Here is a 15,371-nt window from a genome sequence, read left to right as displayed (position 1 = left end):
CTTTTATTTCAACTTCTCGGAAAGAGACACGAGTAAAGATAGTGCTCAAGATAGTACTCAGGATAAAGAAAATCCGTGGAGCTGTACTGCATACTCCACAGTATACTATTCCGTGTATACGGTGACACATGGTAGTTGTATATACCCGAACAAATATGAGCTGCAATTAGACTACGCCGTACTTGTGTGCTGGCCTCCTCCCCGACAAAAGGGTATGTATGCATAGGCCTGCAGTTTTACATTCATCTGTAGAGGCAACTTGGCATGGAAAGCATTATCCACCTTGAGGGAGCTAAAAGGGAATGCAGGCTTACGCCTAGAAGTTAATTTACACTGTTCCAACAGGCCGTCCATTAGTCTCTCTTCTTTTGCCTGTTGTTAGAGAACCGCTGGGAACATGCACCATGTATATACTGCATATGCTGCCGTTCATTCCAGGGGAGCTCATTTTAAGATAAAAATCTATTTGCTGTTTCTTGCTGCTCCGTGCCGGAACAATTCGCAGTAGCGGGCTGAAGCAGCAATCACCGAAATAAAGAGCTAAATGCATTGAAACGAATAATGCAGCTTATATGCTGCAAGATACGCTCGCTGAAAGTTCGCCGCCAGTTCTACCGCAGCAGCTCTGGCGCTCCTGCTGTTGATGCTTCTGCTGATGCATCGGTGAAGAAGCAGTGGTCGTTCTTTCTCTGAAGGTTACTTTCTTTCCCATTCCGCAGGCGATATTTCGTTTTGGTGAGATAAATGTGAAGGGTAAGAACTTGAAGGGCGGCTCCTGTTCAGCTACAGCTCCCCCCCGGTGGGGCTTGCAACACGATGATTGCCTGCATTGTTGCGGTGGCTGCTGGTGCTGCTGAATCTGCTGGCTTTCCATGCAAGCCACCGCCGCACTTGGCGCGACTATGTTCTGGGTGCCTGGAGCAGTAGGCACAAATGCAATGGGGCTGCTGGTGGAGAGAGCCGTCGGTGTGCGCACCTTTTGCTGTTCTTGAGGTTGCTGTTGTTTCCTAGGGGAAAGTCGTTGCAACTGCTGTTGTGGCGGTTGGAGATACTGGCATGCCTGTGAGACACCTTGCATTGCTTCTCTAGTGCCGTCGCTACCAGAAGGCTGCTGAGAGAGATGGTGAACCTGCTGTGCTGTTGCAGAAACTCTTGATTCAGCAGGTGGCACTGGTGCAGCTGTGGGTGTGAGGCTTGAAGGTGCCTCTCCAGAAGCTTCCTCTGGTGAAGCTCGCTGCTCCGCTTGGGTATGTTGTAGGCGCTGCTTCGGTTGGTGTTTTTCTCTGCAGTCCGGCTGCACAGCTGGCGGCTGCTCCTGCACTGCCACGTGGCTAGCTGCAGGGCTCCTTCCACCACAATTGGCTCCGCAGTCGATGTTGCAGCTCCAAAGCCAGTGAGTCTTTGGTTTTTCTGGTGTTAATGCAGCAGCAGGCTTCCGCTCTTCTGGAGTGATGATCGGCGGCTGCTGGACTACAATGCCAGGTTGCTGTTGCTGTATCACTACTGTGGCATCTGGCTGCAGTTGTAACAAACCACCGGCACTCTGCTGTGGCGATTGCTGAGTGTGGTTCATCGCAACAGGTTGCAGCTGTTGTGTGGCTATAGGCTGCTGCTGCTGCTGTTGTACCACGAGGGGTTGCTGCTGCTGTCGCTGTACCACGAGCGGCTGCTTCTGTATGAGGAGAGGGTGCTGTTGCTGCTGTATAATGGTGAGTTGTTGCTGCTGCTGCTGCGTCAAGAGCGGCTGCTGCCGAAGCTGTTGGACCACAACTGGAGTGTGCTGCAGAGGCAGAACAGGAAGCTGCGCAACAACCACAGGAGGCGCTGTAGGGCTGCAAGAGGCACTTCTGTGGCTGACAGCGGCAGCATCCTTTGGCTGCCGCCGCTGCAATCGCTCGGCTCCAGAGAAAACGCAAGGACCTCCAGGGTGTATTTGTTGTGGTGTCTCTGCCATCAAGTGAGTCCCGGATGAAACCAACAAAGGCGAACCACGGAGTATTGCAGCCACGGGTACTCCCTGAGCGACACCTTGAACTACTCCTGGCCCCGCTGAGAGCGATTGAGGGATCCCGAAGAGTGGATGTGAAGGTCCAGTCACGATTGGCTGCGTTAGCAGTGTTTGCGGTAGCGCCTGTTTTACCATATTACATCCTGCGCCGGTTGCCGGGGAGGCAGCTGGGCTGAGAGTAAGCTGTGCTGCAGAAGCATGCGATGACGGAAGGGCATGCTCGCGATCTTCTTTCCCTGTGTGGCGCCTTGCCGGGGGTGGTGCGCTGACATATCGCACGTGGGGCCTGCCGCTGCCATTGTGCTCTTTTAACCGGAAGAAGGGGGCCTCCTTGCGACTCCATTCCTCCCGTGACCCTCTTGAATTGGCAAACCCCTCCCACGGTTTTGAGGAAAGCTGCTCTCTCTTCTGTTGGTCCCCCATTTTTGTGCTCTCCCGCTTCTGTGCTCCCTGCTGAACTCCGCACGACATCGGCGGCTGCTGCTGTTGCTGCTGTTGCGATTGTTCGAAGGTGACAGACTGTGAAGACTGCGCTGGAAGCTGTACCGCCATATAGCTGCGTGGAATCTGCTGTTGCAGCAGTGTCTGGTGCTGCAGCTGTTGCAGCAGCATCTGCCCCTGTTGCACCTGCTGTTGCCCCATCAAAATCTGTTGCTTCTGAAGAGAAGGTAGCACAAAGCTAGTTTGAGCACGCATGAGCGCAGTCCCTGCGATGGTCGGCATTAGTACGAGCCACGGTGGATGCTGCTGCATGCTGTTCCCCAAACCAAGGGGTTTCCCTGGGTGTAAGCTGCTCTGAAGAGGCCGTAAAGCTCCGTGGAGTACAGGCGGCCCTGAAGGGGCATGCACATAGCTGCCAACAGCAACGCCGGGGGCTAATCCAGCAAAGGGATACAGTGGGCTTGGTGCTACGAGGGCTGCGCCGGCCGCCATACACGGCGCAGACGGGAAGGAGTTCCCATAGGCAGGAATGCGAAGCTTGTACTTGTGGGTGGAGTTATCCTCACGGGAGGGGCTGCAGCTTCTGCTGCTGCCATCACTGTTGCTAGTGCTGATGCTGCTGCTTCGCTGAGAAGAGGAGGAAAGATCGGTACCTGAGGAGGCGTCATCCTCTGGGGCAGAGCCGAAGCTGCGGACAGCATGCAGGTGCTCCGTGAGAGGCTGCGGGTCCCAACACAGACTGGGGCTTTCACAGTCTGCACAGCTTTCCTTTGGCCTATCACCCGTAAATATCTCTCCAGCTCTCAGTCTTTTAAGTCTTTCTCTCATTCGCTTCCGCTCCCTCTTCCACCGAATATAGCTCTCTGGATACTGGCACTTCCCCTTTCCTCTAATGTGCACCGTCCAGGTACCCTCGCCAGCACTTTGACCCTCGTTCTGTTGATTTAATGGGCTTCTGGGGCTTCGTTCCGTCGGTCTGTTCTTAGGGGAGCCGGCGGGAGACGGCGGCGCAGAGGTCCTGGGGCTGCAAGGCAAACTTCCCCTGGGCGACCCACTTTGCCCCGCTCGTACACAGGCGTTCGGAGACAGTAGCGGAGCAGGAGGATTCAAGAGAGAAGGCGATGGAGCTGCAGGAGAGAGCTGCTGTGGCTGATGCCGCATCGGCAGGTTCCCTGGAGTACTTGTGGGCGAGTTGACTTGAGGAGGAGAGGACCGGCAACGGCCGGCGCCCCAACGCTGTGTTTGCCTGCACCTCCGCGCAGACATGCTCTTTCTTTCATAGACCATTTGCGCTTGTCTAGGGTCTTTCGCTTTGACAAAAACCGCATGTTTAGCCTTCATGAGGGAAGAGAGAGTCGGGAGCTGGAATCTGCTGTTATACGCCATGCCCTTTGACCGGAGGTCACCGGGTGACCCAAAGGGTCCCTCGTAACCCTCAGCATCAACGAGCCAAGAAGGTCCCTGTCGAATAATTGTGGGACTCAGCGGTCTACCTACAGCTCCAGGCCGGTCATCCCAAGAGTGCTGCAAAAGTTCCCTCCGCCTCCAGCCCGCCTCGTCGAGATCTCGGCAGCGCTGGGGCACCGAATCCTGGCCAACTGGGGACTGAGCAAAGTCCTGTGCTGCTTCCTTGTCCTCAACTGTGGCCCTAGCGTGCGACCACAGAGCCTTAACAAACCTTGTGTACTGGGGTTCTGCTGAGTTGAACTCTTCTATGCTTACTGGAAGGGGCTGCCTAACAATAGGGACTCTCCATAGCGGAGGGTGCGAACTCTCCTTTATGGTATGAGCTTCAGCTGATTTTTGCCTTAGATACTGTTTGTAATGCCTCCCCCTGTGGTGTTCGTCGTAGTGCGGACATAATTCACTAGCGTCAACATCGTCATCCGAGCCACTGCTGAAACTTTTTCCTTGCTTCGGCATTTGACGCATAGAAGACTGGTATCTGACTGCGCCATCATCACAATGGAGAGAAGCTGTGGCACTCAAGTGGGCGGAAGGCGGTTTAATACTGACCGAAGGCAAGCAGTGTGCCCCGGGGACTGCGCTGGCGGTCGTCATCAATGAGGCTTAAGGGTAGTTCTGCACGAATTTGTATATCGTGAGACGAGAGGCATAAAAAAAGAGGCTGTGCTCACCAAATTATACTCCTCCTCCACTGGACAGGTAGTGAAATCCAGTGGACGGCTGTAGCCCTCGCGCACCTTCGGAGAAAATGGGCAAGAGTACAATGGTATATGCTTCCCCGTCTGGACACTTTCACTGAAAGAAAGAAGGAAAAGACAAAGAGAAGCGGATAAAAAGATGCTGAGGCAGCGAAGAGTTGCAGCAGCACCCAGCTGCGTTGTGCAGTGTTTTGTTGCACACGAGGCTGCCTTGCAAACCGCTCAGCGTGCCCGTCGAGACGGATACGCTTGCTGGTGGCACCGGCTAAAAGAATATTCTGTTTTTAAAAAGCCCCGAAGGCAAGGCTAGCAGAGACAGGCGGCACCATCGAGAGCTAATCAACTCGACGCGATGGCGCTCGGAAGAGCGGTCAGGCGGGCTGGTGCACGAGCCGGGCGTCCCGAATACCCCCCACAAGTTTTCTTTATGCAATCAAATAGCCCATTTTTGTAACAATTCAGTATAGAGAAGAAATAATTGAAGGAAAGGGTCACGCACCGTGCCTACCGCCCGCAAGGCATCCCCTCCCGCCTGCCTCGCAGCCGACAGCAGTCAGCTCGACCAGAGGAAACCTTGAACTGTACTCTGCATAGTCTACTGTTTTCGCTCCCCTCTAAACTTTATTTTTAATCAGTATTGTAAATTTTCACATTTTTGCAGGCACCTGTAGCTGAAGTTTAATCAGTCAGGCTGCAAAGCCCTGATGGCCACTTGACCTCTCGTGCGAGCTGTACGACGCTGATTCCCGGTTGCAGAAAAAAGCTGTTGAGTAAGCACAGGCCTACCACCCTTCAAGCGTTCAAAAACGCCCATTACCTTCACAGCTAAAGTTTCTTCTATAGAAAATGTAGCGACTAGCAGACTGAAAAAACCCGCAACAGCCTTCAGTCCACATCTAAAGACCGAAGGTAGCAAGTTCATCCATCGACAGCCAAGTTTCAACTGCTTTGCACAATATGAAGAAATAAGTGCAATTACAACTTAAGTCAATGCCCCTAAATCCACGAGGCTCGAAATCAAGGGAGTAGAAGACGTATTTAATGCATAAGGCTGGGTTGCTCAATGAACGTCTGCACAAGCATGCGGCAGGTAATAACCAACTCCGCTAAACTAAAGGGCCACTAGTTACCGCCATAGCCGACGAGCGGTGCCCACCTGCCTGGTTGTCTTAGTTGGCTGCTTACTGTAAATCATGCCTGACACTCTCTGGCGCTTCGTCGACGCTACCCACCTGCTACAGAAACCCCTGTACAAAAAAATTTACGATAGTAGTGTCGTTGCATGGGTTTCAGGCCCATGTGGCGTTCCCACATATATTTAATGAGGAGAACGCATCCCGACTCCTACACCACTTTCGGAGACAGGCACGGAAGGTGCAAGCCAGTTTTCTCATCTACCTTTTCTGCACAGTCTCTTCATCGAAAGATGAAGGCAATCTGTTCATACCCGGAGGTATGAGCACCTGAAAGTAAGTATGCTCCGGTGCGACGCCTCGTCAACTTGAACAAATGCTAACGTCCACGCAGTGTGCCTACCATCGCCCGCCTCAGAACAAATGTGCCCCTGAGCACCAAAACCTTGAACGTAGCAAACGCAAATACCACGCATCCATTCTCGTGTCAACATGTGAAGAAATCACGCACGTTACAACATGCGAACTTCAAGCAAGTTTTGTCCGTCGCAACGCTGCAGGCTGTTCTCGTATGATAATGAAGAAAAACTGAAGGAAGAGCCCTAGGCTGACAAGGCTGCGGACACACAAACGGCACAAATTTGCAGAATATGCATACGTTCATATGTATCAAAACATATATATGTGTAATACAAATATACATATATATATATATATATGTCGCCTTCATATCCTGTCCGTCAACGCTGCCGCAATCTGGGCTGGGAAAGAGCCAGGAGCCCTAACAAGAACATCCTGGCTCCTTACTACCATAGACACTACGTGCTGCAAATATGCATAGTGCAACTTTCAGAATGCAAATGCAAAAGGCTCAGGGAGGCCCACCGGAAAACGCCGCTTAGGAGGAACTCGTAGAACAAGCTGGCAAGGGACTCCGCTGAATCCACAAAAGAGCAGCGCTTGCCTCCTTCCAAATACTCTCACGCCTCTAACACATACTACAACTCTCAACTACAAGATATCACCACCGCACAACCCAAAGAGACAGAATGAATTCAATTTACGCAGACGAACAGCTGCAAGTAAATGGGGCAACATTCCCTGCACACGCCCAACCAGCCTCGTTCATAGTACACCACATAGGCGCATTCAATGCTCAGTGAATGTCGCGCGCACCCCTAGAGAATCCCGCATTTAAGCGCGCACAAATCCAGCCTTCAAAGTCCACAGTAATGATGCGATGACCTGTTGGGAAACCCACGAAGAAACAGACAGGAACAAACTACAACAAACTGGGCAAGGAATTAACCCTGGTTCTGTCGGGTGGTATAAATAGGCGGAAAAGTTGAAACCAAGTTAAGGCGCTTCTCCGCAGTGCAGACTGTGCAATGGATTAATGTGTCCTGTATGCAAAGTATGGTGATGTTTAACGCGGGGAATATGATTGCAGAATGTAAGATGGATTTGTGCACAGTGTCCCAATGCACTATGTATCTCTTGTACTGAAATGTATGCAGGGTGTAGCATATGTTCCACTGGCGACAAGAAAATGTGTTTTACGCTTTCCGTACCTGCTTGTAAGTGATCAACAAGTTGTTCCGCGACCTCCTGCGGCTGCTTGATTTTAGAGGTTTCCTCCAGGATTTCGGTCAGCTGGGCACAGCGACACCTTTCGAACCGCTACGCAATATAACAACCCACCTATTTGTTTCTATGTATTTCTACATAGTAATGGCGCACAATTAATGGATAGAAAGGTGGCTTTTACATTGCCATTAGTGGCTGATAAGGACTTAGGGTTTATGAGTGCCGTTGGTGGGGTGTCCCGTGCATCTTGCCCCTACTTTGTGGCGAACTTGTTTTTCCCTTTGGTATCCTGGGGTGTTTACACTGGGCAAAAAGGCGTTGGCAACCAGCACATCCATGCCAGCGACTTCTTGATTAATTACTTCAGCGAATGCTCTGAGTGCTGATTTGGTCGCGCTGTATGTGGAGAACCCATATATTGGCACAAAAGCAGCAAGACTGTTGGTGAAACAGATGGCCCCAAACTTGCGCTTCAGCATGCTGGGCAAGATGTGTTTGACTTGCAAGAACGGTGTGCTCATATTCATCGCTATAGTCTTCTGAATATTGCTGTTCCCCATAGCACAGAAAGGACGAGGGTCTACGTCAGCTGCGTTGCAGAAAAATACTTCTATTGGCGCTTCCTCCTGCATTCCCTCAAGATCGCCGCAGGCCGCTGACTCCCTTTTCAACCCCTACCAGATGCGAGAAAAGAGTCGCATACACCGCCGAACTAAAATGAATATAGCAATGGCAGCGCAACAAGAGCAATAATTAGCTACGGCGCAGATACCTTGGTGCGCTAAATACCTACACATGCGACTTTCCTGCATCTGCATTGATATGCACGAGTGAGCACCATTGACAAAGCTGGCGGCAAGTGCAATATCTGAGTGTTTTATCTACCTTCAAGGCAACTGCGCGATCAAGGCATTCAATGCACGCTGTGGGGTCCACCAAATCCGCCGTGATGGTTTGCACGGTTACGCCTAATCCAAGTTTGTCTGCGATGTCCACGCAGTTGTCCTGTGCTTCTCGAAGTGCATCAGCATCGCGAGCAACCAGTGTAACCAGCTTTGCTCCTTTCTTTACTGCCTCAGTAGCTATGGCGTATCCGATTCCCTTAGAACCGCCGGTTATCAGAACATGTCGTCCTTTCAAGGAAAAAGGGGCCTTGGTGTCAACCCCTTGTGTCTTTGAGAGGCGCGCAGACCGACTGAGAACCAGCTGAGCCACGTAGAGAAGTATGATGCATCCTATTATGAGAAAATAAAGAGCAATAAGCCCTATTACGCCAATTGCATAGGCAAGCAATGGAAACAAGACAAACACCCCGCACATGCAAAGAATTCCCTCCATATTCCTCCCACTCGGAGCAAGCCATCTAACACTGCCCGACATTTGCATGAGTCAAACTGAAGTAACGGAGAACACACCACAGCCGGGCTTTTTGTCACGAGGTCTCAGCGCTACGTCGGCGGCAGCAACGGGTGAGGCTGGGGGTTAGGGGGTTGGCGGAATGTAGGGAGGAAGTTTAGTGCTGTGCAGTACAGTATATTAGGAACTAGAAGAAACAGCCGAAATATTTGTCGGAAAGTCACTAAAGATAGAAATTAGCCCAATTGCGTTTGCAACACCTGTCACACTCCGTGTCTAGAACGAACAATGAATGGATGTGAGGTGCTGTGGGATCTCGGATACAGCGGGATTTGTTGACGTAGAAGATAAGTTGCTAAAGAAAAGTTTTGCTCGAAAGACTGTTTGATTTTGCTTTTAGGGTGTTGCAGTGTGCAACGGCTTGCTGGCACCTAAATATGCGCACTGCTCAGGGCTGGTTCTGCCCTAGTACTTCCAACGGGCGGAAAAAATAATTTAAGGGGCTTGTTTTGAGTGTTTTCCTTTTAAAATGCTTCACTGCATCTTCTTCTGGAGTTGGTTCCCCTTGCTAGGCGAAGTATTTTGTGTGCCGTGTAGTGACTCGGTAGCTGTTGCTGTAGGACTAGCAGCTCGTCCTCCTCTGCAGCATTTTCTTTTAATGATGTATGATTCCCCTTCCAAATACCCTAAACCTGTTACTATTTTCCTCGGTATGTTTCTTTACCGTTGTTGGTGTCAGCAACAAGCAGACCCGAGTGACCTTATTAGTTGCCGGGGCCGCTTCTTGTATGCGAGCTCTGTTTGTGCGTGTTGCAGCTGCGCTGCCATGAAAAAGATATTGCACTTTAATTAGACGTTTTGTTCTCCTTTTGAAGGGTTGTATTAGACTGAGATGGCTAGTACCCCCCTCAGCCCGTGCTGTAGTTTGTTTGGTTTTACGGCACCGTGGCCACTCCGCGCGCCGAAAGAATTTCTACACAACGAACCATTTTACTTCGTTATGTAGAAATTCTTTCGGCGTGAGACATTCCATTCCCGTTTAGTATTGGAGGGCATTCGATGATCGGTTAAGAGGCTCCTTGTAACAAGGACTGTGCAGCATGACCTGTCTAACGCCGATGCATATACTTCTACTTGCCCGCAGGTTGGCGATCGATGGCCAAGTAAGTGTGTTAACAATTGTCTATAGTGGTAGTACATCTAGCCATGAACGGCTCGGCTCTTGCATGTAGGTTTGCACTGCAGCAGGCGCTTACCATGCTCTGCTGCAACTGCGTCCTCTCCGCACCAGCTACAAGCTCTAGTGCCGCGGTGTCCAGGAAGCCTAGAGACTTGAAGGGGAGGTAATTGGCATGCTGGGAACTCCCATTTTTAGTATTTTGAAACTAGAGCAGCTCACGACCGTCCTTAGCCAGAGTCGACGACTCTCATTCCACCTGGTGCACCATCAGCGTGGTTGAGGGACAGCACTAGTGGCGAATCCCATACCCACAACTGCTCTGCCTGGCATATAGTATCGGTTGATCGCGACGGTGCTTGTGCCATAAACGGAAACAAATTTTGGGCTACAGGGTATCCGGTTCATATTTTTCTGTGCGGGCACAGCGTCAGTTTCCCGTATAAACGCGCTTATCACAGAAGTGGAAGACCGAATGGAAGCAGCAACTGCAACGATGTAAAAAGCTCATACACAAGGCCCGCAATGCAATGGATGAGCTGGCATTCCCCCTAATGCCGAAGCAGTGAAATCGTCGGCTGTGCGGTAGAGGGATTCCCTTGGCGGCATCGAACTGCATGAATCAAACTCGAATAGTTGTATTTGCACATACTGTTTGGAAAATAGTAGTTAGTGTAAACTCCAACCCTCCTCTTCGGGCCCATAGAGAACTACCGGGCGAACAGAAAGATGTTTGATGAACGCAAATAGTCAATAAAGGGCACAGTAAACAGCCCATGGCTGCCTGCGTCAAGAAACGAAAAAACGCAAAGCACAGTAGCCAGCAGCTGCACTTGCAGCAGTGTGCAGTTCCTTCCCTCAAACAAAATTTCGTATCGCTCCCTGAGTGGCGGAGGACTGCAGCAACAGCCTCGCAACACTGCCAAAGCTCCAATAGCAGCTCCGAGGCTTCGGCGGTACAGCTAGTAGGCCAGTGACGGGCCAGACAGAAATCGCACGAGGACGCTAGGTGTGTAAGCATTTAAATGTCGAGGCCTTTCATTGTTGCATACACCCGAGGCATTTCAAACAAAGCCATCTCCTGCGAACAAGCCAACAAGAACGCTGGACTGGAAACATAGGTTACAACTCCACAGCCCCTAGCAAGAAACCCAGCCTAAAAAGAAACCTTTAGTGGAGGCTCTCTCACATTGTGAAGCGAGAGGCGGGCGTTGGTGGCACCTGCAAGGATGAGGGCAGCCTCAACTTTCTGTCTCTCCACATTGCATCCAAATAGCCCTAACCGTTTCAGCTGCTTCCCTGCACCACCGAATAGCAGTACGCCGCAGCCGCTACTGGCAAAAAAATTTCTACCAATAAAAATGCTCAAATGGAACGAGCATCTGGCTAGTACCAAAGTGGCCAAGCCCCTTCGACAGGCAGAGACCCTGCCAAGTAGACAGCTAGTCATGCTAATTAAACACGAATGCAACGACAAACAAGTGACAACACAGAAGTATCTTGAAGCTCCTCACATGCCAGCAGAGAATGCCAACTGCCACCACACACACAATCCGTGGACAACCAGAAGCATGCTTCACTCAGCAGTTGGCACACACGGAAAAAAATCCCCTGCAGCAGCTCCTGTTGCAGAAGCATGCTCCGCCACTGCATCAGCAAGGTCTGCGGTATCACCTGAAGCAACAGTGAAGTGCGAGTCACAGAAGGCTGAGGTGACCCTCCAACAATGTGAGACGTCCAGGAAACGAAGGAGAGGCAACTCTGCCAACAGGTGCGCCAACAAAATGTCATCAATGGCCCTGCAGCAGCAGTGAGAGCAGCATTCAAAAGTGAAGGGGCACGGAATAACACACAATGTGGCATAGTGCGGGTGCCAGGAGTCACTAAAGCAACCGCAGCATGAATAAAACCTACGCTGTGTGGCTGAGCTTGAGGCGAGAGATCGAGTGTAGCGAAAATGCGAGACGAAAAAGACAGTCCCGAGAGACAGGACCCGTGCATGAGAGATCCAGCATCTGCAACTTGGGGCAGCCGTCCACAACAGCTGAAACGGTTGCTGTCGTCACTGCAGTATCTGTACCCCCAAAAATGCCACCAGCACCCGCAAGGGCAAAAGTACTATCACACTCAGGTGGAGCGCCCATTGTGCTGCTGAGACTCCCCCTTGCGCTGGCCGCTAGAGCTCACCTGCTAGGACGAGCACTTGCAGATTGTGCAACTGAGCGAAGACATGAGCGGAGGTGTCGTCGATTGCTGTCCCGCGTAGATCGAGAAACTCCTTAAAAAACCATCGCAAGCATGTGCGGAATACAGTTGGCCGCAGCTCACCAACAGCTGCACTTTTCTGGTGCAACAAAACAGTGAGGACAGCCGCGATCAGGCATCCAGTGTAAAATGCTACAAAAAGGCAAGGCCTTACAAGCGTCGCTTTTGCGTTGACCAGTACAGTGAAGTCCTTCATTTCGCTACAACGTGCAAGAGAGAGAAACTTAATGGGGGATATGCAGCCCTCTTGCGCCTGCTCCGGATGCGGTCGGTGAGCCTGCGCTTGTCCTTGCGGCTGTTGAGAATCCTGCTGCTGCTGCTGCTTCTGTTGCGGCTGTTCTTGCCGCTGTGGTGTCAAGAGGGCCTTGAGGGAGCGGCAGGTAAGCCGACAGCACCCTCGGGCGCCGGCTGTCAACCCCAAGGCCACTCGCTCCAGCCGAGGCAGAAACCCCAAAGTCGAAAGAGCTTCATCTGTCAGTGAGAAGGAGTCACGGAGATCTACACACCGAAGCTCGCGCAGTCTGTAGCAGCAGAAGAAGAGACAGTGATGCAGCCGGCGCCCACTACGTTTGCAGCGCCTGTAGGAATACGAGCAGTAGCAGATGACGTTCCAGGGCAACTTCAGCGCTCTTGCCTACCTGAGAAGAAGCGTCCTAAGGCTCTTGTCAGTAAGTCTGTTGCACCGACGCATCACCAAGACCTGCAGCTTTTGAGGCAGGGAGCTGCTGCGGGCTCTGGAAAGTCGGTCCATTTGAGAGGCACTCAAGCCACCCCCAGCAGTAATCTCCAACAGCCGCAGACCCGGCGAGCTGCAGCAGATCCAAGCAGCAGCGGAATGCTCAGGAGCAGTTCTAATCGCTTTTCCACGACAGAACACGCGTGGCAAAACGGCACCGTGCCCTACAGCACTTTAGGTGGATGTTTGAAGCCGTAAAGCACATCTCGAAAGCCCGTGGCTCTCAACACGCCGCTCAGCCCTAAGCAATAGTCATCTCAGTCGAAGCTTTTGGACTTTGGGCATTAAGCTAACCTCATTATCGCCCGTATCAGGGCCTCCGCAGAAGAGGTCGTTGACGCGTCCCCAGAAAAGCGCAACACCCGCCGCTGGCGCCGTATGAGCCCAGCAAACCGACGGCAAGCTGCAACAATAGCAGCAGCAGCATGGATAGTAAGGCGTAGCTGCATCACCTGGCCAGACCACCCAGACTCTCCGGGGGATCCGCAAACATGCTGCAGGAAGGAGCTGCTAGTGCAGCAGCAATAATAGATGCAGCGCGCAGACGTCGAAGCAGTAACGGGGAAGCAGCACACGCGCATCGAAAGCTCACTCATTGCAATCTCTCTCCCGCCGAAGTCAAGTACTTGCAGCACAAGCGGATCAGGCAGATCTGCCCATGGACGTGAATGGCACACCACAGCAGTACTGTCGCTAAAACCAGCAGAAGGTGTAGCAGTAGCAGACGCCGCATCAGAAGCTGCAACTGCAGGGGCGTTTTTTCTTCCCCCATTGCCCCTTCCGAGGTCTTCTGGGGTGCACCCTGCACGGGAGGCGTTCCCTGCTGCTGCGACTGGTGCACTTTCTGGGGCTCTCACTGCAGCTCGTTTGCTCACGACGCCCGTTTCCTGAAGGGTAGCAGCAGCAGAAATGCCTTTCATTCCCATGCGGCTGCATTCTGCTCTTGAGAGAGATGTGCTGCTGCTGCTGGATTCCGCAGCAGCAATAGCAGCACCATGTGGAAAAGCTAACGGCGCCGACACACCGCTGCCTGTGCAGCGTTGTTTGTTGCAGAAGTTGACGGCGCTGCAGGGTTTAAGGTAACGCTTAAGCCGCCAACATACAGCACCAGTAGACGCAGCGTCTCCTGGCTTCAGCAGTGCTGTTGCTGGGCCTGGTTCAGACACATTGGCTGCTGAAGAGGCCAGTCTCCGTGATGAGTCTGATGCTGCTTCTTCTGCTGGAGTGTACGCAGCAGAAGATGCAGCGACAGATGCAGGCGCCCCCGCAGCCGCACACGATGCTGGAAATATGCGGGAGTAGTTACTTGACTCGGTTGGTGCAGAAGGCGCTGAAGACTCATCTCTCTCCCTCTTCTGGGCTTCGAAAGAGGTGGAGGAACCCTTAACGCCGAAGAAGCGCCTGAGGGCCTCCGCTGAGATGGGGGCCCCCTTGTGACTGCAGGAGTATCTACTCGGCGTACCCCCAGTGAACAATGCTCGTTTGTTGCGTTGCTGCAGTGGGGAGTTGCAACTTGAAGTAAGCACACCTGAAGCTGTGGCAGATACCGCAGCAGGTGCCGGGGCAGCTGCTGAAGGGTCTGCTGGGGCCTCTTGAGATGGCGCTTGTGATGCTGCTGCTGCCCCTACAGGCGGGGCGCCCCATGGCATGATTGCACTTGAGATGTACAAACACCCAAAGGAGCGCAGTGCAAATGGGAGGGACGGCGCAGCGGAAGTAGAAGAGATGTAATTCCAGTAAAGTTGCTGTCCAAAGGCTATTGCCTAGCAGCTGTTGCTGCTCCGCGGCCGAAACCGCTGACGATGACTATACAGCCTCTTACTGGCTTTGCTTCTACTGCCACTGAAATCAAACAATTAAATGGCGGGATGTATTTGTGGTGAAGCACTCATGCAACCCATAGTCGGGGCTGAACAGACCACGGGGCCCAACACGATCAGACAAAGGACCCCCCTTCCCCCCGCTCCCGCTACTCGGACGGAAGAAAAAGATGTGGTGAAATGCATCTGATACAGGCAAAGTAGCGAGGGTTATATCATACAACTATTTCAGCAGTGAGAGGTAATAATAATGCTGCTGCTGCTGCTGCTCACACTGCTGCTGATAATGCCGCTGTTAGAGGCCGCAGCCCAGCTGGTCGAAGACGTCTGCACGCAAGTAGAATGGAGGAAGTAACGATTGTGTTCATTGAGAATGGCTTTTTGCTAGCTGTTATTGCTGGTTTTATTAGGGAATATTGGGGAATATGCCAGCGCTGCAGTGCCCTGCTCGCTGGATGGAACAAAGCACTAGACAGAGCAGGCACGGTAACCTTGAAGCGGAGTTCGCGTTGGAGCTTCACTTGTGCATAAGCCATTTTGAAATCGGGTATTGTTTGTATCAATATAAAGATCGTTTTGATGCAGAGTTTCGGAGGTAGATGGAGGTAGCAGCTACTTGGGCACTCAACAAAACCGGCCAGACCAACCGCTCGACACAGCTCTCCCAGCCCTTCATAACGCAA

General features: G+C 52.1%; 3 protein-coding genes across 3 annotated transcripts; all 3 read right to left on the bottom strand.

Annotated features, from left to right (window-relative positions):
- Positions 1–568: 568 nt before the first annotated feature.
- EAH_00006080 (hypothetical protein, conserved) lies at positions 569–4,372 on the bottom strand (the record flags this gene model as incomplete). The annotated part of the gene is made up of 1 exon (XM_013396326.1): positions 569–4,372. The coding sequence occupies one exon, from the start codon at positions 4,370–4,372 to the stop codon at positions 569–571; it is 3,804 nt and encodes a 1,267-aa protein (XP_013251780.1).
- Positions 4,373–6,903: 2,531 nt separating this feature from the next.
- On the bottom strand, positions 6,904–8,714 carry EAH_00006070 (oxidoreductase, putative; the record flags this gene model as incomplete). The annotated part of the gene is made up of 3 exons (XM_013396325.1): positions 6,904–6,992; positions 7,319–7,400; positions 8,220–8,714. The coding sequence occupies 3 exons, from the start codon at positions 8,712–8,714 to the stop codon at positions 6,904–6,906; spliced, it is 666 nt and encodes a 221-aa protein (XP_013251779.1).
- Positions 8,715–10,888: 2,174 nt separating this feature from the next.
- EAH_00006060 (hypothetical protein, conserved) lies at positions 10,889–14,517 on the bottom strand (the record flags this gene model as incomplete). Its single annotated transcript, XM_013396324.1, has 9 exons — positions 10,889–10,948; positions 11,057–11,166; positions 11,464–11,541; positions 11,861–11,941; positions 12,055–12,145; positions 12,287–12,653; positions 12,771–12,941; positions 13,163–13,271; positions 13,461–14,517. The coding sequence occupies 9 exons, from the start codon at positions 14,515–14,517 to the stop codon at positions 10,889–10,891; spliced, it is 2,124 nt and encodes a 707-aa protein (XP_013251778.1).
- Positions 14,518–15,371: the final 854 nt, after the last annotated feature.

The sequence above is a fragment of the Eimeria acervulina genome, genomic scaffold (assembly GCF_000499425.1).
Source record: "Eimeria acervulina Houghton genomic scaffold, Eah_scaff25, whole genome shotgun sequence".
NCBI classification, from domain to species: domain Eukaryota; phylum Apicomplexa; class Conoidasida; order Eucoccidiorida; family Eimeriidae; genus Eimeria; species Eimeria acervulina.
The sequence above is the reverse complement of the archived record's forward strand: the minus strand, read 5'-3'. Positions and strand labels throughout refer to the sequence as shown.